The sequence below is a fragment of the Leptonychotes weddellii genome, chromosome 3, assembly GCF_054177405.1.
Source record: "Leptonychotes weddellii isolate Sample4059 chromosome 3, ASM5417740v2, whole genome shotgun sequence".
NCBI lineage: Eukaryota > Metazoa > Chordata > Mammalia > Carnivora > Phocidae > Leptonychotes > Leptonychotes weddellii.
In genome coordinates this window covers 124,302,911-124,327,106 of record NC_138371.1, presented here as the reverse complement: position 1 = coordinate 124,327,106, position 24,196 = coordinate 124,302,911, and the positions used below count along the sequence as shown (strand labels likewise).

Here is a 24,196-nt window from a genome sequence, read left to right as displayed (position 1 = left end):
GATTAAATTAGAATGTATACAAAGGCCTTTAAACACTATATATATATATATATATATATATATATATATATATATCGGAGGTGATGGCCCAGGGGTCTAGGGGCAGGTGGACACGGAGGAGAGATACCTCTTAGAGGAGCTGCAGGAACATCCACAGGTTTCTGTGATGCTGCTAAACTCACCAAGTTCTGCAAGTAAATCAAAGAAAAGGTATTAAAGTATTTCAGTCTGTTTTACTAACTCACACTCAATTCTATAAGAACACAAAAATAAATCCCTGCATCTCAGAAAGAACTAGTTCTTCAGCATCTCCATACTTCAGGTTCTTTGGGTTTCTATTACAAGACTACAGCTAATGACCAAAGATGGGATTTCAAAATACACTCACCTGAAATTCCACCAAAATTTAATTGAGAGGCCAAACAGATCTCAGACTATAATGAGTATCTGCTTTTGCATTCAATTCTACAAGTGAGATGAGAGATTGATTATGAAGACATTTGGAATAAGAACATCTTTTTTTTTTTTTTTTAATCTGACATAATCTGATCTTGGGAGAAGTTTCTTTGAAAGCCATTATAACGTGGTACCGCATGGGATGCGTGTCCATATGTGTGTGGGGGAGGGGAAGTACGAGCCATCGCTGGTGAGTTTCCAAATCTTACCTATGATAACAAAGTCATCGAAGTCACATTTACAGGCTTCTTTCAGCACATCACAGTAAGTGGGTGTCCCAGCCACGGGGCTGCCCTGTAGCACCGCACAACCTAGAAAAGGAAATGAAGGGGGTTTCACCAACAAGAAGAAAAAGAAAACCTGTCACAGCCAACTAATTAGAAACCAGGAAATAAAATGGGCCAAGAGTTTACATCCAAAGAGTTTAAAAATCCAGCTTTAAGAATTAAAAAATGCAGGGAGCTATTTTTGTGTTGTTCTTCCATTCACTGTGATTACATGAAACAGACGGATGAGGATCTATGATGATGAGGGGGTTCATAAGAGTAAGCTGCCTACTTTTATGTGTGTTCGAAATTTTCCATAATACAAAGTTTTAAAAAAATGAAAGAGGGTGAAAATCAGCTTCACGGTGAGTCAAAGAGTAGAGGTGACATAAACATTGTACTAGGTTAAAGGTGTCCCCCCAAAATTCATATCCACCCAGAACCTGTGAATGTGACCTTATTTGGAATTAGGGTCTTGAGGAATTAGATATGATCGTTAAGCTTAGGTTATATAGGTTCAGGGTGAGCCCTAAATCCATTATGACTGGTTATATTATAAAGAGGGAAATTTGGACACAGACACTGACATCCAGAGAAGGCCACGTGAAGACAGAGGCAGAGACAGGAGTGATGTGTCTACAAGCCAAGAAACACCAGGGACCGGCGGTAACCACCAGAAGCCATGGAACAGGTTCTCCCGCAGAGCCTCCAGAAAGAACCAACCCTTCCAACAACTTCATTGTTGACTTCTGGCCTCCACAACTGAGAGAAAATACATTTTCTGTTGTTTTCAGCCACCCAGTTTGTGGTGTTTTGTTACAGCAACCTAAGGAAACTACTACAAATATATCCATGTTTTTCTATCCTGAAAGCTAGCCTGGGGAATTATCCTAAGAATGTCATTAAAAAGAAAAAAAAAAAAAGGTGAAAAAGTCAGGCTTTGATCAGAAGGAGCTAGCTGCAGTCCATTTAAAATATTAAAATACTGAAAGCTACCTACATGCCAAATAATAGTAAATTGATATCGCAAATCATGTTATTAACTCCAGAAATACCATCACGGAAAAATGTGAAAACTGTAGCAACTTGGCAAACTGGATATGAAATACTGTTAATATAATGTAATCATATTATTAATTAATACGAGTATGTAATCACAATGAAACTGTACTCAAGGTCATGCAGAGGTTACATGAAATCGCTTCACAGGGAACTGGCCAGGATTTAAAACCGCACTGCCTGGGTGGTGCAGTCAGTTAAGCATCTCACTCGACCCTTGGTTTCAGCTCAGGTCATGATCTCAGGTCCTGGGATCAAGCCCTGCATCCAGCTCCGGTGCTCAGTGCAGGGTCTGCTTGGGATTCTCTCTCCCTCTCCTTCTGCCCCTCCTGCTCATCCACAAGTGCTCTCTCTCTAAGATGAATAAATAAATCTTAAAAAAAAATTTAAAAAACCCCAACAACACTGCCCCATCCTAGCTGGGTGACTGTGGACAATCAACTTCTCAGCTTTGGTTTCCTCCTGGGTATGATAGGGCAACCTCACCCACCTCTGTATTTCCCCGCCCTCTTTTGACCACGATCCACAATAACATACATTCGCATTGCAACTCAGTACAAACACAAAAATATATTTCACTGATTCAAAAAAAAAAGTTCCAGGAAGCACGGCTCCTTCTAAGTGAGTTGAATGCTGATACTTTCTATTCTTTTTGTTTGTTTTTTAAAAGCTCTCAAGACCAACCTGTAACTTAAAGTATGCTGACCTACCTCAAAGGAGTAATATCCACCACGAGAAATGTCACAAGAGAGATATGTGATTAAAAAATGCATATTTTTATTGGGGTGGTAGAAATATTTTAAAATTTCATTTAACATATTTATATTCATATTAAAAATATTCAGGGGCACCTGGGTGGCTCAGTCAGTTAAGCGTCTGCCTTCAGCTCAGGTCATGATCCTGGGGTCCTGGGATGGAGTCCTGCATGTCACCAGGCTCCCTGCTCAGCGGGGAGTCTGCTTCTCCTTCTGCCATGCTCCCCCTGCTCATGCTCACTCTCTCTCTCTCAAATAAAATCTTTAAAAAAAATTTCCGCTAGACATGAGCTTCCACTCAGCCATTCAACAAATATCTCTAAAATACTATTTCTGGCAAGGCTTATGCTGAAGGCAAATTCAAATGAGACAAATGCTTATCCATCAAAGAGTTTAAAACCTCGTAAGGGAGCTGAGACACAGACACACATAACCATGAGAAGACACAACTGCATGCCATGGGCCTTAAGAAGGCAAGCCCCCATGCTGCACAACTCCAGGAGGGAGTGACGCATGCACGCAGACAATCATAGAGCATTCTGGAGCACAACTTAGGCTTCATTCCACATGAATGGTGCCCTGGCCCTGTGATGCAACCTGGGAGCATGTCACAGTGCTGGTGGAGGGGGACTGCTTGCAAAGAATGAGAAGAATCAAGGAACTGATGTGAAGTTCCTGGGGACCCAGCATTCCAGGGAGCCTAGCCAAAGCAAAGGGTGGGAGGCAGAGGCTTGGGAGAAATGTCTGTGGGCAAGTTTACTAGGCTCGTGTAACTAAAGCCCACGGTACAACATAGATCAGGAGATGCCTGTTGGGAAGCTGTATCCCACAAGGCTAAAAATCCCAGAATCAAATATGGAGCAATCTCAGCAGGCCATTTTAGAGGAGTAGAAGTTGTTCTAGGAAGACAGATGTGTGTGGGATCGATGAGGGGAAGAGGCTGCAAGTAAAGAGAAAATTAAAGCAGCACATGTGTCTTGAGGACCTAAAGGCACTTCTTACAGAATGACTGGCCAGAGGCTAGTGTGATGGTCCAGGTCAAAGGTGGATAGGGAACGGATGGAGGGGATGTGTCATTATTACTCAGAAGTCAGGGATGACTTGTTCACTAGGAATGGGGCCAAAAAACAGACACACAAAAAAGAAAGACTCAAAGATAAAGCACAGAAATGGGATACTGAAATAGGAATCATTTCTTTTCTCCCCACTGGTGGCCTCAGGGGGACGATGATCCAATCACATTCCCTCGCTCCCCTGGCCATGGCTGGCTGACCAGTTGGGGACACCCAATCAAAGCAGGCCCCCTCATGCGCTCTTCCCTGGGAAAGTGGACCCGGGGTCCTGCAAGACGGGGTTGAGCTGTGCAGCAGGTTATTCAGGAAGTTTTAGAAAGTTTTAGACAAAGGATTTGAAGATCTACTTTGGGATGTGACAGGAAAAGAGATGTAAGTGGAGAACACAGCATAAAGTTTCTCTGATTTGCCCCACTTGCCTTCATAGCCACTGTCAGAAGAATTGGAAGACCCAGATTCTTGCTTTACATTGGTGTAAAAGGTGACTTCAGAGTCAGCGTGGTCATTCCCGAGCGCCCCACTGGCTTCTTCCACACCCCAGTGCTCTGTGTGCTGTTGACTCAGGATGGTGCACTTAATTTTCTCCATTGCTGCTATAATCATATCTGCAACATAGAAGTGGGCGTTTTCCTGCAGGAAAAAAAAAGTACCTGTTAAAATACTCACAAGCATAGTCGACTGTTTTTCATTGAGGGTGTACTGGATTGAAAAATCAAGAAGCTGTATTTAAGTGGAGTTAATCCATAGAAATATAAATGTTCACTTAACTGAGTGCTCACAGGTCATTATATGAAGTATAGCCCATATCTCCCAGACACATAAAATTTACTCCACTGCGACCAACAGATACCCCAAGTTGAATTTCTCGTGATATGAGACCCCAGGTTGGTGGTGGCCCAGGGGCAGACATCAGGCATCAGTCATGGAAAACTTCCCAGCCACGCACAGGCACTGACTCAGAGTCCTTCTTAGCTCAGTGCTCCTGCCAGAGGCTGAAATGCAACCACCTATCCGCCAGGCTTCATCAAGTTTAGTTTCCAGATTTAAATCACAACAGCACCATCCAAGGAATCAACATTCTCTGTGGTTTTAAAAAAAGAAAAAAGAAGCTGTGTTCACCTTTTCAACATCGACTGGGAGTAGAAATACCTCTGGAGAGAAGGAATTCGAAAAAGTGGTTCTTCCACTGACTTGAACAGCACCTGCCAATGCAGCAAGTTATTAAAAACGGAGAAAAAAAAGTTCAAAGATTCCCTAAGAAAACAAAACAATGCTGGGAAGTGGCTTTTAAATATTGTAGGGTGTTTGTTTGTTTTTGAATTAGCACAATTCTAGAATAAATTAGGATGCCAGAAGAAGACAGATCCTTCTGGTGTTAGGCTTTGCAGACATTGCCTTAATGGGGGTCATTTCTACAAAAACCTATTGGAGCAACTTGGGAGGAATCCTCAGAGAAGGGATGGGAGAGCCAATGGAATGGAGGAGACCGATGAGGTGAAGAGGGTAGAAGGAGAAGAGGATCATGGAAACTACCTAAAGGAGATGGAGAAGCATGAGAAAGAATAGTCTAGAAGCAGGGCCATAAGAATTATGGGATCTCTTCTCCCATGCACTGCAACCGACCCAAAACTTCTTCTTTTTTAAATTTTTTAAAAAGATTTTTTTTTATTTGAAAGAAAGAATGAGAGAGAGAGAGAGCATGGGGGGGGGAGGGTCAGAGGGAGAAGCAGACTCCCCGCTGAGCAAGGAGCCCGATGAGGGACTCTATCCCAGGACCCCAGGATCATCACCTGAGCCGAAGGCAGACGCTTAACCAACTGAGCCACCCAGGCGACCCCCGAAACTTCTTGTTTACAGAACTAAACCTGTCTGAAAAAGGCCAGCATTGCTTCTCTAAAATGGTCTTCCTGCCGACAAAAACTAGAAGAAACTGCAGAGGGTAGATTCAGCTGACTCATCCATGCTGCCCCCCATCCCAAAACCACTCCATTACTGGCAGCGAACACCATCAAAACAAAACGACTCTGGTCATGTGATTTCTTCTTGCAGCATTTAAGGCAAAACATTTCCGTGAGAGCCCCAAGAGCTGAGTTGTTCAAATTAGACCAAAATGCTACAGATGGTTTCAGGATCATATAGCTCTCAGGGTGACGAAGAGCGATGCAAGCAGGATCGCCCAATCCCTTGCCTCTTCTTCAAGAAAGTGACTGTTCCATGAAGAACCTTGAATCTCTGAGCTTCAGCAGCCATCAGGGGCGGGCAAACTTTTTCTGAAAAGGACTGGGAAGTAAATACTGTAGGATCTGAGGGGCCGTCTGTTGCAACTACGCAGTTCTGCCACTGGGGTGAGGGAGGTGCTGTGAGCAACATGCACAGCGCTGTATTTGTAACATCAGGAGGCCAGCCGGAGTTGGCCCACAGGTCATAGTTTTTGGACCCCGAGTATAGACAAAAAGGGACAGAGAAGAGTCAAACTGTGGATTCCAGTTCTAGCTCTCTCTACACCCGCTGGCTGGGCCTCTGCATTGAAATGTCCTCATCCTTCACACTGGGATAGGGAGCTATTAGGAGATTGAAGGAGACCAGGAATGTGAGTGTGCTCTATAAATGAGTAAGTCCTCTGCAAGCAAAAGAATCCGTGGATTTGTTTCTTGGGGCCTCAGGAAATGTTTCTAGGCTGGGGGAGTGGGTGGGTGGCTCTTCTTCTACCATATTATCTAGAAAAGGAATACCATGCTGCTGTCATTGGGACGAAGCAGTCACAGGAAAAATCCCTTGTCTTAGAGGCAAATGCCTATTCTCTGCAATGCTGTCCCACAGCAAAGAAAGACCAGATCGCTGGGGACTTCTTTTTTTAATCCCATGGGCTGCATCCTCCTACCAAGTTTAAGATGGAGTAGTTTTTAAAGGAGGAACTTAGAGAAATTGCTGGGGGTTACTGGCTTAGGACAAAAGGGCCTGGGGTACCTGTTTTCTTTCTGGGAGAAAGACAAAGCTACAGGATAATTTTAAATTGCAGAACCACTTGCTGTAGAGTGTGTCATTTTGCTCAAATTTGGTTCTTATTTCAAAACTAGCCCATTTTAAGATTGTCCAAAATCTGCTATTCTTTTTTTTTTTTTTTAAGATTTTTACTTATTTATTTGACACAGAGAGATACACAGCGAGAGAGGGAACACAAGCAGGGGGAGTGGGAGAGGGAGAAGCAGGCTTCCCGCAGAGCAGGGAGCCCGATGTGGGGCTTGATCCCAGGACCCTGGGATCATGACCTGAGCTGAAGGCAGACACTTAACGACTGAGCCACCCAGCCGCCCCTGGTGAACTGTTTTTTTTTAAGATTTTATTTCTTTGTTAGAGAGAGAGAGCACAAGCAGGGCGAGAGGCAGAGGGAGAGGGAGCTGAGCTGGGAGCCCGATGTGGGGCTCGATTCCAGGACCCTGGGATCATGACCTGAGCCAAAGGCAGACACTTAACCACTGAGCCACCCAGGAGCCCCCAAAATCTGCTATTCTTAAGCTATGAATAATATGTTAAAGATTGTCATCATCTTCGACTTTTCCAAAGTTTTTCCAATAGAACAAATAAACCCCATAATTTAGGGAAGAGGGAGGACTGGTTGTTGCTAGTAAGAAATAAATAAATACCTACATACAGACACACACACAGGCAGGCAGGCAGCTTTCAAATTGTTTTGAAAGAAAAGAACTTCATTGATTATCTGAACTAGGGTTCTAAGAGAAATATAAATTAATGCAGTGAATATAACATAATGAATATTTTTTAAAAAATTAGAATGTCACAAATTGTAACAGTAACAGATAACTTACTGACTCTTGAGCGGCATTTTGCATGCATTATCTTATTTTAGGAATTCCAGGTTTTTAAGAATATGTGCATTACTTCATAGCAATGGGAGCCCTGGCTTTAATAAAAAAAAAAAAAAGGTTTTGTATAGTCTTTGGGGGAATTGTGATTACTATTTTTAAATCTTACTATTTTCTAGTCACACGCCATTCAGGGAGAGGTGAGGTGAGTTTATCTCCTAGGAAAGTACTTGTGTAAAATGGAGCCCACTCTGTCTGGAAACACTTTCTCCCACCACACTGAATTGAGAGCGCCCCCAATCCTCTCTCTTGCAGGCAACTTCATGAGCTGGAAGCTCCTGAAGGCACACACCAGCTCAAAGATGGCATTGATTATCAGCTGAGCTGAGCAAAGATGGCACCTCCTTGCAATCGAAGAATGGAAATACCTGATTTTACCCAGTGTGATCATCCGGGTAGCTTGGCCGGGGACAATAATAGTAAATGAGCTAATGCACCGGCCTCTGATCAAAGTGGAAAGGCATGACTTTTTTCTCATGAGGAAGCCAGTAAGACAGGCTGTAGACCAAGGCCAGCATGGGAACAGACGGGAATGAGGTAAATTCCCGACGGGAGTTACCTTCATCGGTGGAAGCTGTCAGCTGGGAAGGCTGCAGCAAAGCATGGTCAGCTTCAGGACCAGGAAAGGAGCTTGTGAACAGAGACATCTGAGGAGAGTGTCCTAGGAGCACCGCCTGCTCTTCTGTGGAGGTAAAAGAGAGGTCGCCGCTCTTGTCACCTGAGCCCTGGGCAGAGTCTGCAGGATCCTTCGACAGTGATGTCTCCACCGTGGAGTCCCCAAGAGACAATGGTGAGGGGCCGAGGGGAGAGGCGGTGTTCCCTCCAAAGTGGCTCCCACTGTACCCCCTTGTCGGCCCCCGAGGGGGCAAATCCTGCAGCTGTTGCTGCTCACACTGGGGGTTAATCCAGGAAGCTTTGTGCCTCATGAACCTGACGTCTGAGTGGCAAGGGGACTGGTCAGTGTCCAGGAGGCTGGGAGAACCATCAATGTCGCCAGGGTCATTGCCGTCCCTTTCCCACGAGTCCACGGGAGAATCCTGCCGGCCTGTAGACTGTGACACCATCTTCCCAGGCTCAGGGTGGTGTGAGTTCCGCTGTGCTACTGGATTAGGGCCTTGAACTCACCAGGAGGCCAGCCGGGGGCCAGACAGCTTATCTGCAATGAGCAAAAATCATTCAAGATAAATAAGAACGCAGTCATATTTTTAACTCCAAAATCTTTTGAGGAGAAGAAACAAAAAATAAATAAGTTTGTACTTCACCCTGTACAATACAGTAAATTCCACTTGGATTTACAAGAAATAACTAAACAAACAGATCAATCAATCAATCAATCAATCAGCAATACAACTAGCAGCAGATACAGGAGGCATGACTTTGGGACAGGAAAGGGTTTTCAAGGCATAAAGATAACTGAAGATTGCTTTTTTTAAGGATAAAGTCATATATGCATACTGTTGATAAAACAGATTAAAGTGTAAGGCAGCGGTGCATTATTCCAATAAAATTAAATGTCAAACCCCAAATGGGAATACCATTGGGAAGTAAAGACACATTTTCGCAGTTTCTTAGTTTCTTGTTCCTATTTAGTCTGTGTTTGTATTTCAACAAAGTAGACAAGTGGTATGTGAAATTGAGGACAACCACTAGCACTAAAAACTTTGTTTCATGTAATTTAGATTATAATACTGAATTATAATAGGTATAGAAATCTGTGATTAGCTTATAATATCTAAAGAACACATTGTGAATCTAGGGTTTATCTTTTCTTTTCTTTTTCTTTTTTTTTTTTAGACAGAAAGAGAGAAGGAGAGGGGACACAGGGAGAGAGAGAATCTTAAAAGACTCCATTCCCAGCATGGAGCCCGATACAGGGCTTGATCTCACAACCCTGAGATCATGACCTGAGCCGAAATCAAGAGTCGGCTGCCTAATCGACTGAGCCACCCAGGCGTCTGTCCCAGTTTGCTCACATTTAAGCTCAGTGTTTGGCTCTAGTAAATAAGTCATGATTAAAATGTCGAGAGCTACTCCAAGGGGAAGCACTCTGGTCACCATAATCACAGGCCCAGCGTGTGTCCTACTGCTCCCACTGTCCTTCACCCTGTGAGGCTCAAGGCAACCTTCAACAGCAAAAGTGAGGTCAGCAAGGGGAAGGCCTAGAGATGGAAGCAGTCGGCTTAGGTGAGCTTAGCTTAAAGAAATGGTGGAGAACAGAGGTACAAGGTGGTGAGCTGAGACTCTGGAGTCAGTTTCAGTGTTTTAAATACTAGTGTTATGTATACAGATGGCTCCCACCTGGATCCCTGCTCCTGACCTCCCCTGGGACCACAGACTAGCATATCTTACTGCCTTTCTGACCTTCATCCAAGGGACATCGCAAACTAACACATCCAAACAGACCCTAATTTCCCTCAAATCTGCTCCTCCCTGGTTTTCCCATCCCAGGAAACATACCTCCCAGTTGCTGAAACCCAAAATCTAGAAGTGATCTCTGATCCTATCTTTCTGTAGCTCTCCATCTTTAATCCATTAGCAAGTTCATATCCATAGCTACCACCCTCATCTAAACTGCCATCTTCTCCCATCCATCTTCTCCTTCCATCTGCCCAGTGGGTCTCCCTGCTTCTACTCTTGACAACTTGTAATCAAGAGGTACGCAAAGATCTTTTATAAGCCTACATCAGATGTCAGTCCCCTAATCACCAACCCACCCCCATCCCATCGAATCTGGAATAAAATCCAAAATCCTTACCTTGTCCTTAAGGCATGACATGAGAGTGCAGACCACGCTCACTTATCTCTGTCCACCCCCAATAAGTCCCGATCACACGGCAAACTCTTACGTCCCACGGGCTCTTGCCCACCCTAATGGTGCTCCGCCTGGACCGCTCTTCCCCCAACTGATTGTACGTCTGGCTCCTTTCTGCCTTGTTGCATGCTTTGGTTTATAAATTACTTCCTCAAAGAAGTCTTTCCTAACTACCTCTCTTAAAGTAGTTCCCCAGTTACTCACTATCACATCATCTTGCTTAATTTTCATTATAGTCGCCTCACTTCCTGATATATTTTTTACCTCTTCACTGTCATTCCCCTCCACCCCCTCCCTATAAGTCCATGAGAGCAGGGACCTTGTCTGTTCTCAGCCAGATGCAGAGCCACCTATGGGGGCTCAACAAACTTATGGACTGAATGAGCAAATCCAACAAAATGGAAATAGTGTCATGAGCTAGAGAGAAGATTTCTGTGATAGATACACCTGTTCTGTTACTCTGGCAGAATTATTCATACAGGGATAGAAGTGAATCCATGTTTCCTAAAGATAGGACATTTTTCTCACCCAACACTTACAAATAGACCAAAGGAAGGTACATGGGAAAACTGTACCACAATTCCTTGGGTTTTCTTGATTTGGGGGCCTTTCTTTCTAGGTCAAACCTTTTGAAGTGACACATACACATAGATAAGATACACATAATACTGCACAGTACTGCATAAGCTCCAAATCACTGCCCACCAAGTATCACAGGCTATGGTGGCGACTGCCAGAATTCATCTGAAGTGCTTCGTCTTCCTTCTCCAAACCTCACATCCACCTGGTGCCCCGATTTCTCGTCGCCCATCTTCTCCTCTCCAATAATTTTGGGTGTCATCATTACAAATGGGAACCACGACTGTGTTTTTATGGAATGCCCAAAACACAGAAGCCTAGAGCGAGTGAAACACACACATGGGCCCAAACCCGCCAATCCCACCTCATGCCCAGAAATGACACTGGTAACCACTTTATCCCTTCTAACCTCTTCCTATGAGTTAACATACATATGTCAGATCAGAAGAGGGGACCCATACACATGGGCTCATACTGGACAGAATCTATAATGAACTTTCTTTTTCTCTCAACAAGGTCTTGAGGGTGCTTATCACTCTTCACTATCTTACCATTTTCTATAGTATAAATGTATCAAAATTTACTTAGCCAGACTCCTATTGACGGAAATTTATTTTCAGTTTTTCACTATTATAAAACATACAGCAATGAACATCTTTGTGTTGCTTTTTGTTGATTTTCTCCCACTAGATCTCTTCTCTTACAAGTTCCAATTTTAGTTCTGAGTCCGTAGTTCCTGATAACATCAGTATTTCTAAGAGAATGAAGCTATGAGTCATGTTTTACGCTCAATTCCCTACATGTCATAGCTGTTCTTGTGTGGGGGAGATACGTATAGATGTGAAATCACATAAAAATGCACAGCCTCTAACCAATGGTAAGTAGCAGTGATCTCTGTGTTTTTTAGTTCAAAAAGAATGATGTTGTTTATGAGCCTTCCAGATATGGAATTGACTTAACTGCACTGAACAAAACAGACTTTCTTCTCAAAAGTAATTTCAGAACAGGTGCTTGCTCCATTTCCTTCTAGAAAGATGTTCTTGTTTCACACAAATAAACAGCAGGCGTTGGCTTTTCTGGGTTATACAATGAGAACATGTTAGAGCTGGAATAGGCCCGTAGAGATTCAAAGCCATGTCTAAGGACCCAGCTGAGTAGTGGCAGAGAGAGGATGATGAGGAGGGTTGGACAGTCATTAAGGAGCATGAGTTTCTCTGAGAGGGAGGCTCTCAGGGGAGAGTTATGATTCAAAACAAAGTCCAGGCCCTGGTCCCCAAGGTCAACATCTCCATTGCTTGATCTTTGGGGCAACAGATAATTCATGAGATACCATCCTATCATTGCATTGCTCATTGTCACCTTGCTTGTAGTTTGTTAATTATTCGACTAAACAAATATTTACTGAGCATCTACTACTTGACTGGCATGGCTTTTATTCTGGAAGCACCGGAGTAAAATAAGCTCCATGATTCCTCCAGTAGTTTATGTTCTGGTAGAGGGGACATGGTGACTAACCTTACACATTCATACATTTCAGTGCTGATAAGCAGGAGGTAATATGGGCCTAAGTGATGGCTGGCGTCTTCCCAAAATGTTCCCGACTATCATAAATGGGGAATCAAAGAGGCTTAGATACAAAGATAAAATCAATTTCCAAAAACATTTTAAAGGAAGAGAAATCAAATTGCAAAGCTTACCGTCATTTCTATCGAGATTTTCCTATTGAGGGTGAGCACGGGCCAGATTACTGGTTAACATATATGCAGGAGCAACGGTCCTAGACAAAAGAGAGACTCCTGGACCACCCCCCCAACCAAGTCATTCTGGATGGGTCTCTGGTCCTCAAAGTCAGTGGTTCTGTCGAGAAGGACTGCATCACGAGGGCAACCTCAGAGCCAGAGTACTGTGGACAACTCAGTTGGGCATGAGCCACCATGACCTCTATAGTGACCTCACAAAAGTCTTTCAGATCATAACCGGCCAGCACTTTGATGGCAGAAGAGCAGCTTTTAGCTGCTAAGACCCCTAACAATCTTATGAATAGGCACAAGCAGGTCAGATTTAGGGTTTCAGATTTTCTCTGCCCCAGCACGAACTACTGACAGAATACATTACTGGGAGCATTAAAGACTCATCTTAAATGTTACCTTCTCAGCAATGGCTCCATGGTCCCCCCATATAAGTCATGGCAACTGCCTCAGCCATGAATTCCTCTCCCCCACCCACCTCTAGTTTTCTTCTTACTCCTTAGCACGAATCCCCATCTTATTTAATCTCAAAGATTAACATCCTCTAGAATGTAAAATCTCTGAGGGTAACTTCTTAAAAAAATTCTACCTGGACACGATTTTGTCCCCAGAACGTAGAACAGGGGCACATAATAGGTGCTCAGCAAATACATCCTTCAAGTGTGAATAAAATGAATGAAAGAATGAACGAACAAACAGTACCTAAGTATGGCTCTGTTGGTTATTTCTGTTTCCCAAGAAAGAAAGTCTAGAATAGATGTCACCCTTTAGAAGAAACTGGAGATCACGACCTAAAATTTCTGTCAACCACTTCCTTAGAATAAAGGAAGTTAGAGAATAGAAATCACAAATAAGAGTTGAAGTGAAAGATAAAATTCATTTATGCCGATTTTCGGGTGGCTTCCTGAGCGTGCTCAATAATAAACAAATGCAAGTGAACAGACAGAGTGTCAGCTATTTGGGGTTAACGCAGTTCCCCAGTCCTCTTCCCATCTTTCCGTATCTACTTCCCTTCAAGCTTTGACTTTAAACAGACTCACATCCCCAAAGGATGGCGACAGACTCACACGATAATTTGTCAAAGAGAAACCATTAAGATGCCCAATCAAGTGACTCCACAGCTTCCGCAAAGCGTCCAGGAATCGGAGTAAACCGCCATTTGCACACAGCTGCAATTTCACCACAACACATGCTGAACTCTGTGTTCTGGCACGAGAAGCACCAGGAAGGAAACAATGCATTGCACGGACTCCTCTCCAACCAACTTGACCTTTGAAATGACCCCTAATTTTGAAGGTCTGCTGTCAAAAGAACCCAGAGGAAGGACAGAAAGCAATTATGACAAATGGGTGTAGTGAGAAGGGGAAGACCCAACAAAGGCAAAGACCAAGGAACATAGATATTTTGCCTAAGAAAATTGCAAGGTTGCCCAAGATACACAGATGACTAACTTCCTGTGGTCACTGCGTATGTCACACTTACCACTCTCATTCTACATGATGATAACATGAAATATTTCAGGTTTTGTATGCTGATCTGGGAACTGAAATAAAGAATGTTACGGGACTTGTCCAAAGTCTCAGCATGAATAACTACCGGAAGTAGAACAAAAAACAAGTCTGACACCTGATCCAAAGCTCCTTCCACTGATATTTATGTATGCCATAAATATTAGGATAATTGCAATTTCATTGGCAAAGTAATTTTAAGAATTCTCCCATGAGATCTGTCACAAAACAAAGGATTAAAAACCACACCACTATATTTGATTCCATGTTTTTAGAACACCATGCCCGGAATTTTATGATTATACCTATTTATAAAAAAACAAACAAAATCATTGTACATACATCTCCAGTATGGGACTATTTATTTATAAACCTTATATGTGCACAGCTATTCTAATATATTGTGTAACTTAAAAATTCATGAAAATAGCAGTCTGTTCTTCCTTTCCAATAAATCATCTTGTATCCTAAAGTTATATACCACCACTCAAATAAGTAAAACCTTCTCTATATAAAAACAATAATGAATAAAAAATTACATATCTATGAATATTAGACAACTGAATAAGACTTACAAAAATATTAATACAAACATTTACGCAAAGTAAGGGTAGGTACCTACCCTTGAATGATGGCGAGGTTCCCATGTTTGAGTAAAATAAAATGGGGATCCATGTCAGAAAACAGTCTGGCAGTTCCTCAAATGGTTCAACATACAGTTATCATTTGACCTGGCAATTCCACTCCCGGGTATATACCTGAGAGAATGAAAGCAGATGTTCACACAAGCACATATGCACAAATGTGAATGGCAGCATTATTCACAATAGCCAAAAAGTGGAAACCACCCAAATGTCCATCAACTGATGGATGGGTAAGCAAAGTGTGTGACCACCAGAGAATGCAGTATTATTTGGCCACAATTAGAAGTCATGTATTAAGACATGCTGCAGTGTGGGTGAGCCCTGAAAACATTATACTAAGTGAAACAACCAGTCACAAAAGATATTTCATATTGATAGATGTTTTTTTATGAAATGTCCAGAATAGGGAAATCCATAGAGACAGAACATAGATTAGTGGTATTTCGGGGGAAGGAGAGAGAATAAGAACATAAAGAGTGATAACTAAAGGGTACAGGGTACCTTTTTGAGGATCTAAATGTTCTAAAATCAACTGTGGAAAGGATGACACGTATCTGTGAATATACTAAAACCACTGAACTGTACACTTTAAAAGTGCATTTTTTTTAAAGATTTATTTATTTGAGCAGGAGGAGGGAGGGGCAGAGGCAGAGGGACAGAGAATCCCAAGCAGACCCCAAGCTGAGCGTGGAGCCTGAGGTGGGGCTCGATCCCACGACCCTGAGATCACAACCTGAGCTGAAACCAAGAGTCGGAGTCTTCACCAACTTAGCCATCCAGGTGCCACTGAACTGTACGCTTTAAATGGCTGGATTGTATGTTATGTGAATTCTATCTCTATCTCAATAATGCTGTCCAAAAAAATGAAATGGGAAGAAGTTCCCATCTCCCTTCAAAAAGGCATAGGAAGCCTAGAGAGTGCTTGAATCGCACGGGCTCCAGGGTCGAGGGTTCAGAAGAGCTCCGGCTGTAAGTCAGGCTGCAAACACAGGTGCTGAAAGCTAAGGGGGAAATGGAGCATAGATAAAGGGAATACAGAATATAGGTGCCTAAAGTCGGTACGGAGAAGAGAGGGGAAGTGGAAGTGAAATTGCCACAACTGAATTATCTGGAAAAAGAAAAGAGAAAAAAACAAAAACCAAGGGCTGGTTGTCTGTTGACAACAACAAAGATGTTGTCTTTACAACATCATGAGCATGATGGCAACCAACACCTGGGCACCAGTTGCCGGACCCTACAGGGCAGTCCAGGCATCCACCCTCATTCATCTTCAGGCCAGGGCTGTAAGGGAGGTTCTGCTGGTCCCAATTTATAGATGGGAAACAAAGTCAACACAGTTAAGTATTGTGCTTCTGTGTGATTAAGAGCCTATCTTTGAGAAATATATACAGACGTATGTAGAAATCATTGATGGAATTTCTGACATCTGCTTTAAAATAATCCAGTAGGAAGTGCCAGCCGGGGATATGGATGAAAGCCAATTGGTCATGTTGATAATTTGATAATTGTTGAAAATGGGAAGAGGGTACATGTACTATTCCCTCTACTTTTTTTTTTCCAGATTTTTTATTTATTTTTTAATGGCGAGAGAGACAGCGAGAGAGGGAACACAAGCAGGTAGAGTGGGAGATAGTCCCTCTACTTTTAAGTTTGAAATTTTCCATAAGCAAACTCCCTAGGTAAAAGTAAAAAAACAAAAAATAAAAACAAAAGTAGGGGCGCCTGGGTGCTCAGTCAGTTAAGCATCTAACTTTTGATTTTGGCTGAGGTCGTGATCTCAGGGTTGTGAGATGGAGCCCAGGGTCGTGAGATCGAGCCCCAGGCCAGGCTCCACACTGGGCCTGGAGTCTGTCTGAAATTCTCTCTCTCCCTCTGCCTGTCCCCCAACCCCTACCTTGCATACATGTGTGCCCTCTCTCTCTCTCTCAAAAAAAAAGTTGAAAAAAACAAATTAAAAAAAAAGAAAAATTCCATTGACAGATAAATGGATAAAGATGTGATACACACACACAGGAATATTATGCAGCCATCAAAAAAAATGAAATCTTGCCATTTGCAACAATGTGGATGGAACTAGAGGGTATTATGCTAAGCAAAATAAGTCAATCAGAGAAAGACAATTATCATATGATCTCACTGACATGTGGAATTTAAGAAACAAAACAGAGGATCATAGGGGAAGAGAGGAAAAAATAAAACAAGATTAAACCACAGAGGGAGACAAACCATAAGAGACTCTTAATCATAGGAAACAAACTGAGGGTTGCTGGAGGGGATGGGGGTGGGGGGATGAGGTAACTGGGTGACGGACATTAAGGAGGGCATGGGATCTAATGAGCACTGGGTATTATATAAGACTGATGAATCACTGAACTCTACCTCTGGAACAAATAATACATTATATGTTAATTAACTGAATTTAAATTAAAAAAATAATAAAATGAAATAAAAATTTTTTAAATTAAAAAAAAGAAAAAATGTCGACACTGCTATGTCTGTCCATGTATCCCTGAGTTACCTCTCTGACCTTCCCTAGTACCTCTCCATCCCTACACCTCTATACCCTTCTGCACCCCTACACCCCTCTATACTCTTCTACTTGCACTCCCTTCTTTATTCAAATTTCCCTTTGGAATGAGAATTTCCTCATCACCCTTTTTAAAACTGCATCCCTAAGGTGTACGCTATCCTCGTTTACTGCCCTATTTTTTTTTTCCCAGAGCACTCTTCTTCTATTATCTTAGCCATCGTTATCAGTTCATAACTAACACATGGCATTTACTATGTGTCTGACACTGTTCTAGATTTTCTACACTCACACGCACTTGATCCTTCTAACAATCTATGAAGTAGATATAACAACACTAGAACCCGAGGCACCGCTTGTAACTGGAGTGTTTTACATCCAGGCAGTCTTGCTCCCAAGTTCACATTCTTACCTGTGACAGCACAGGGATAAAGGAAGGACCTTTAAATCTCACAGATCCAAACATCTCTCCAGAATATCAAAACTGATCAAGCACGAAGGGGCTGCCGGCAATATCAGTGACATGCTTATGCTTACCTCCCTGGGCCCAAATCTCCACAGGGACCAAGAGTTTAAACTAAGAATGAGACCAAAACCAACAAACAAAAAACACATTTTATATATGTCATAGGACAGTTCAAATGATTCGACGACAGCCATATTGCTTAAAATACCCTTAAAATGTGCATAAACAAAAGTTCAACTCTCCTGACCTACCATATTTAAAATAGCCATCCCTTGAGCTGGCTTCTAAGAAAAATCTCCAAATAAAGAAGGAGAGAATAGGGAAGTACGTTACATGTATTTCCTGGACAGTTGTTTTCTGACCCACTACAGATTGCTGAAATAAAAGAATGTGGAAGAGTTTAAGGCCACCCCGCCCTCCAGTCTTCAGCTCCTGAAATCAAGAAGACAAAAGCATCTGCTGGTCCTGAGTGCTTTTCAACCTGACCTGCCCCCCCAAAACTTTGAGGTCTAATTTACATTTATCTCTTTTAATAAGTGTAAAACTAAGGATCCAAGAACAGAACTAAAGTATTTTCTTAAAGTAATTTCCAAACATTAATTGTTGGGCAGATCACATTTAAGTGTGTAGATTATTTCGGCTTTTTCTCCTTTGTCATTTTCCAGCCTACATTGAGGATGACAAAAACACTTGCCTCTGAAACTTCCTTTTACATAATGGAAGTGTTTCTCTTTCACAGTTCACGCTTCATGTTCCAGTGAGAAATAAAACATTCATTCAATATAGGATAATTATGACTATTTTATGGATGAGAAAACTGAGGCCCAGGAAAAGGAAGTAAAGTGAAGACCACACAGCAACTCAACAGCAAGCTCAGCACTGGGACATGGAACCTTGCTCCTGAACCCCAATCTCACCGTCATGCTGCCTGTATGTATGGGATAAAACACAGTGCAGAAGTTAATAAAAAAACACCAGGGTCCCAATCAAATATAATTTTTATGTCAATCTGAGAAATACCTCACTTACTAGCTGTGTGACCTTGGGTAAGGCACTTAACCTCTCTGTGCTTCAGTTTCTTTACAGATTGTTGTGAGAACTAAATGAATTCTCAGTCTGGCACACAATATTCAATAAAAGTTAGCTTTATCATCACCATCAGTGTTATTTAATAAAAACTTACAGTTCAGTATACAACAGCACAACTAAGGAGAGCTAGTTTTATTTCCCAACTTCATAAATGAGTCACCTCTCAACTCCTTTTAATTAAAATGAAAAACCAATCAGAGAGTTTGGTGACATTGACATGCTCACCTTATTTATCTTTTTAGAAAAGATATATACAATATAACATACAGGCATTAGGATTGCTCATGTTTATAATGGCTGGAAGGTTGGACATGCTTATTTAAAAAGAACTGCTTAAATTGTAACAGTAACACCACCCAACCTTGTGACTCTTTCCTTTCCATATTAGAAACATGAATCTAAATTTAGTAACAAGGGAAACTATTTAAATTTGGCAATGCTATTATTGGTGTGCCCTCAGACAGGTGGGGAAAACCTGTTAGCAAGCAATGGTACTCTTTCTTTAGCTCTTTACTATCTTCCTCTAAAGATCATTCGAATGAAAAATGCTTATTCTTGCATATTTATCCTTGGCTCTGACAGAGTCTTCCCCAATCAGAAAACAAGAACTCCAACTTCAGAAAGCCAACAATGTTTTCAGAGTTAAATGGTCTCATGAAGAGCATGTCAAATAATGAAACCCGCCCCCCGCCCCCCCCCCCCCCCCCGCCACTGGCCACTACCAATTTTCCTCAACTTTCTTAGCATCTCCCTCAAGCCCTAAAGAAGATGCGGAAGGCAAAGTTCCTGTCCCCTGACCCCCTGATGGCACACTGTGATGCGCCGTGTCAGGTAGTAGCGCTGGGAAGAGGAATTGCAGCAACACCCCGAGAAACAGACACATTGCGACATTTTGGACAGGGAAGCAGGAAAATGCCCACACTACCCGGATGGTGCTGCCTTAATTCTGCTCCAAAGGAGGTTCTGCTGGTGGCCAGGAGGGAGGTGTGAGCAGCAGTGTGGTGATAATCTTAATTTATAGAAACCACACTTCATACTTTTCAAAACACCCTCCCTCCTTCCAAACCATCCAGTGGGAGGTGGGCCAGGGATTATCCCCCCACTTCTCACACAGGCATACTGAGGTTCAACGAGGTTTCTTGACTTGCCAAAACCTTCCTGCTATTCGGCCTTAGGACAGAGTCTATGAAACCCAAATTTGCCGACCCTCAGCCCTTCGAGCTTTCCCACCACATCTTCAATTCAAAGATCCTTCCAAGTTCCACTGCAATCATACCGTAAGCACAGTTATGGAATATACCCCTTCTTGTTAGTCTTAATTCCCATTTAGGGCTGAATAACCCCTCTTCCGAAGGTTTTCCACATTCTCCAAGCTGACAGCATCAGTAGTCGCAGGAGGGGGGGTGGCAAACCTCACCGCGCGGCGACAGGCAGGCTGGAGGGGGTGGGGGTGAAATGCAGCAATTCCGCTTTCCCCGCTGCAATCTCAGCAGGTGGACTTCACAACGGGCGCTCGACCACCCCATATGCCGCGCTCTCACGCTCTAACCTAGCTCGGTGAAGTACCAAAAAGTTTGGCTTTTGTCACCAGATATCCAAGCTTCGGTGTTGGGGAGGAGATCCTCCGCGGGCCTTCGCCATCTGTGGGCGCGCTTTTGGGGAACCGAGAAAAGCCATCGCGTCCGGAACACAGCGCCTGGGTCCACGCAGGGCGCAGGCTTTGTGCTCCCTGAGAGTCGCCAAGCGATAAAGTGCCCGGAGGTCCCGCTCCTGAGCCTTCCGCATCCAAGCGGAGCACAGGGGCCCTCGCTCTTGCAAGTTCCATAAAAATCCTCCACCCCCGCAGAGGAGCCCCTTCCTACGTTCACCCAGGGGCCTCGGCACTGCCCAGCCCCCGCACGGCCCCGGGCTCCCGCAAGCCTCCCCGGCGCCCCTCGCACCACCTCACCTCTCCAGCAGCCTCGCCCCGCCGGCGAGCCCCTACCTCGGGCACCCCTCGCACCCCCACCGCTCCGACAGCCTCCCCCTGCCGGCGTGCCCCCACCTCGGGCTCCCGTCGCGCCCCCAGCCCGGGCCGCCTCACCTCGGCTCGCCAGGTGAGCGCACCGCGTCGGCTCCCGGCTCGCGTGGGTCCGCGCGGCTCGCGGCGGCGGTGCCAGGTCAGCGCGCGCCACCGCGGCGGAAAGGGGGAGCGCCGAGGGGGACGCGGCGCCCTGACGCTGCCACGCCACCACCACCACCCCCCTCCCCGCCCCGTCGGAATCCCGGGCTACCGCCGCAATCCGAGAAGGCCCCCGGGGAAGCGAAGCGCAGCCCCCGAGCCGGCTGCCTGCTGGGAGATGCGGAGGACGCGAGCCGGCACGAGCTTGGGCGCCCGCGCTCCTCCACCCTAGGCGGCCGTGCCCCAGGCCCCCACCTCCGAGCCCTGGGTGACGTGGGCTGGGGCAGCCGGGAGCAGCCGTGCTCAGCTCTCCCCGGGTTCCTTCCCGAAATCACCCCCTGCCCTCGCTGGGGGCCCAGACGCAAGCGCGCTGTCAGGGGTTGAAACCCGGAGAAAAACGCAGACCTGGAGGACAACGCATTCCCGGCCCCAGACGCCCCAAGCGGCGGTATTTGCATCCATGCAACTGCCTGAAATGGGGAACGGTCCTCCTGAGTAATTGGGATTAGTCTGCATAGAAATCTGCACGCCCAGCGGGGACCTAAAACTTATCCGGAGCGTGACCTCAGCTGGCTGCTCCACGCGGAGCCCGGCTCCGAGGACTTCCCTGGATTCCGTCCCACGTAATCGTCACCTTGTACTCTAGAAGCGAGGGTTTGCAGTTCAGTCACAGCCATGCTACAGGTGGCATCCAGATCTAGGTGGCTGCTGGGGAGAAGCTGCCAACCAAAACAGAACGTTTTCGTAACTAGAAACCTAAGCCCTGACTTAGTTTACTAGGGCAGAGTGCGCGATGTCCCTTCGCCCCTAGGGAGCTTCAACGCACTCCAGCAGCGGAGTGGGGAAAGAATCTCAGAGTTACCTGTCCCCATAACAACAGGCAGGTGAGCCTGTCTGGGATTACTTAAAAGAATCCCTTCTGCAGGGTAAAACCAACCTCATCGCACCCCCCCCCCCCCCGTGGTTCCTTGCCTTTGTCTTGTGTCACTTCCAGGTTGTGGCACCAGGTCACAGGTATGTTGGCCTTTATGTGCTGGATGTCTCTCTGGAACACCCCCTCCGAACACCCTCTCCCTGGCACAGCCTAGAGTGGAGTGGCTAAGGGGCGGCTCCGGATAGTCGCTGCTCCCTCAGAAGACAGTGGGATCCAGTATCAAAGCCGGTTGTTATACTAGCTGTCAATCACCCCACTTTTGTTGAACACAGTCTGTGTGGAGCCTAGAGCCGCTTAGACCTGAAAGGACTCTGGACTTTTGGGGTTCTGTCTCAGGAATTCAGATAGGCTGAAGGCAGACTGGGAAGCACTTACCTTAAACAGAAAGGAAGGGAGGGAGGGAGGGGAAGGTTGTAAATGTGTGCTGCTCTCCTATGTACCAGGTACTTTCCCACATTATTTTGAGCTATCCATCAACATTCCTGAGAATAACAAATCATCTGCTTCCATTTCACAAAGGAGAAATCTGTGTCTTAAAGAGGTTAAGTTACTTGCCCAAGGTCACAGAGCTAGTAAAGTACAGTCAGGCTTTAAAGACCAGTGTCTCTAACACCAAACCTTATGTCCATTTTCCACCATGCTACTAGCAAGACACAGAAAAATAATGAACTTGAGGGGCAAAGCAAGAGCCTTTCCCAGGAATATTTAAAAGAGAAGAATCAAGAGGAAGTAGAGAGAAAGAATATCATGCAAAGTAAATCAGTCAGTCTGCTAGTCAAAAAAACCCTCAAAATACAAAAACAAACTGTACTAGGTGGTAGCCTGGACAAGTCCAAGATCAGAAAAGCCTTCTTGTAAAGGCACTAGGAGGTTTTAGACCAAGATGGTAAGATTTGGTCGGTTCCCTTTGAAGTCACTTTGAAATCATCTTTACCAATAGGTAAATAGGCCGGCCTATGCCCTGTTATGTGGACATCCTATAAACTTGAACATACACATTCACCAATCACAGATAAAGGAGGCCCACATTCTGGAAGAGTATCTCTACAACTCAGAAAGAAAGTTCAAGGACAGATTTTTTTCAAATAAGAAATATTCACTGGAAACCTAGTGTCCCCTCTGGGATTAGAATTCTGGAAATAGAATTTCCCAAGTACTCAATGCTGAGGATGGGTTTTCTAAGACTGCCTAAGCAATTGTTCAATTCTGAGAAAGTCACTAATAATTACCAGCCAAAAACCACTTGGGGAAAAGCAGAGGCTGCTTTTCTTTTTCACAGGGAAGGTCATCTTCCAGGTCACAGTACCCTCCATGCCCCAGGGCCCAAGGGCAGTGAGAGCATCAGGAACTCACCACTTCAGCTGGTCAGGCTCGTGCCCAGCACCCACTGGTCACACACAGGCTCCACTGTGGCCAAGACAGCCTCATAGGAGACTGGAGGCCTGGCAGCTGCCTGCCCCAACCCAGCCAGACTTCACAAGAAGTGATTTGTGCCATAAGCAGGGATCCGACCCAGTTTTTGAGCTCAGCAAATGAAGTCAGCAAAGGAGAACTCAGTCTCTGTGCAAAACAGGAAGGAAATGAGATGAACGGCATAATCAGCTACGAAAAGGAGCCTATTGACATCATGACGGACATTCAGGGAAGGAGGGATGATCCTGATCCTGCGATGGCAGAGAAGTCAACACATGCGACAGGGAGTGAAAGAACCCAGGGAAGCTGCATTTGGCTTGTTTCTCGTTCTTTTCCTCTTTTCTGTCTGCTGGAAACATCCGTTATCCACAAGACGACAAATTTGTATGTTCCTCACTTACATGAGGAACCTAAATAGGCAAATTCATTGAGACCAAAAATAGAATAGAGGTTACTAGGGCCTAGAGGAGGAGAAATGGGGAATTTGTGTTTTATGGGTAGAGTGTCTGTTTGGGATGAGAAGAAAGTTCTGGAGATGGATAGTTGTGATGGTTGCACATTATTGTAAATGTACTTAATGGCACTGAATTGTATACCTACAAATAGTTGAAATAATAAATTTTATGCTATGTATATTTTACCATAATGAAGTATATATGTATGTGCATCTGTATATACATGCATGTAAATATATATTGAAAATATATGTATTATAATGTTACATATGTAATATATTATATAAGTTAAATATAATATATGCTATATTATAAATACATATTATAAATAAGTATATATATTACATATATGTATTTAAGATCTGTT

The 24,196-nt window shown here is 44.2% G+C and overlaps 1 protein-coding gene across 13 annotated transcripts in view; it reads right to left on the bottom strand.

Moving 5' to 3' along the window:
- Nucleotides 1–23,466, bottom strand: part of RUBCNL (rubicon like autophagy enhancer) — a 40,490-nt gene extending 17,024 nt beyond the window's left edge. For 2 of the 13 annotated variants that reach the window (XR_014143763.1, XM_081814936.1), the window contains exons 1-7: nt 20,950–21,078; nt 14,763–14,898; nt 8,053–8,649; nt 4,729–4,811; nt 4,029–4,239; nt 666–767; nt 128–188 (exon numbers count right to left, since the gene is read on the bottom strand). Coding sequence is in view for 12 of the 13 variants with exons in the window: in XM_081814936.1 (XP_081671062.1) it covers nt 128–188; nt 666–767; nt 4,029–4,239; nt 4,729–4,811; nt 8,053–8,557 (962 nt within the window). In the remaining variant the exon portion in view is untranslated. Of the gene's footprint in view, nt 1–127; nt 189–665; nt 768–4,028; nt 4,240–4,728; nt 4,812–7,253; nt 7,372–7,436; nt 7,532–8,052; nt 8,650–10,248; nt 10,426–12,581; nt 13,038–13,699; nt 14,416–14,762; nt 14,899–20,142; nt 20,731–20,949; nt 21,079–23,314 lie in introns of those variants that run through there. The other 11 variants (XM_081814928.1, XM_081814927.1, XM_081814930.1 and 8 more) reach the window with 11 other exon arrangements.
- Nucleotides 23,467–24,196: the final 730 nt, after the last annotated feature.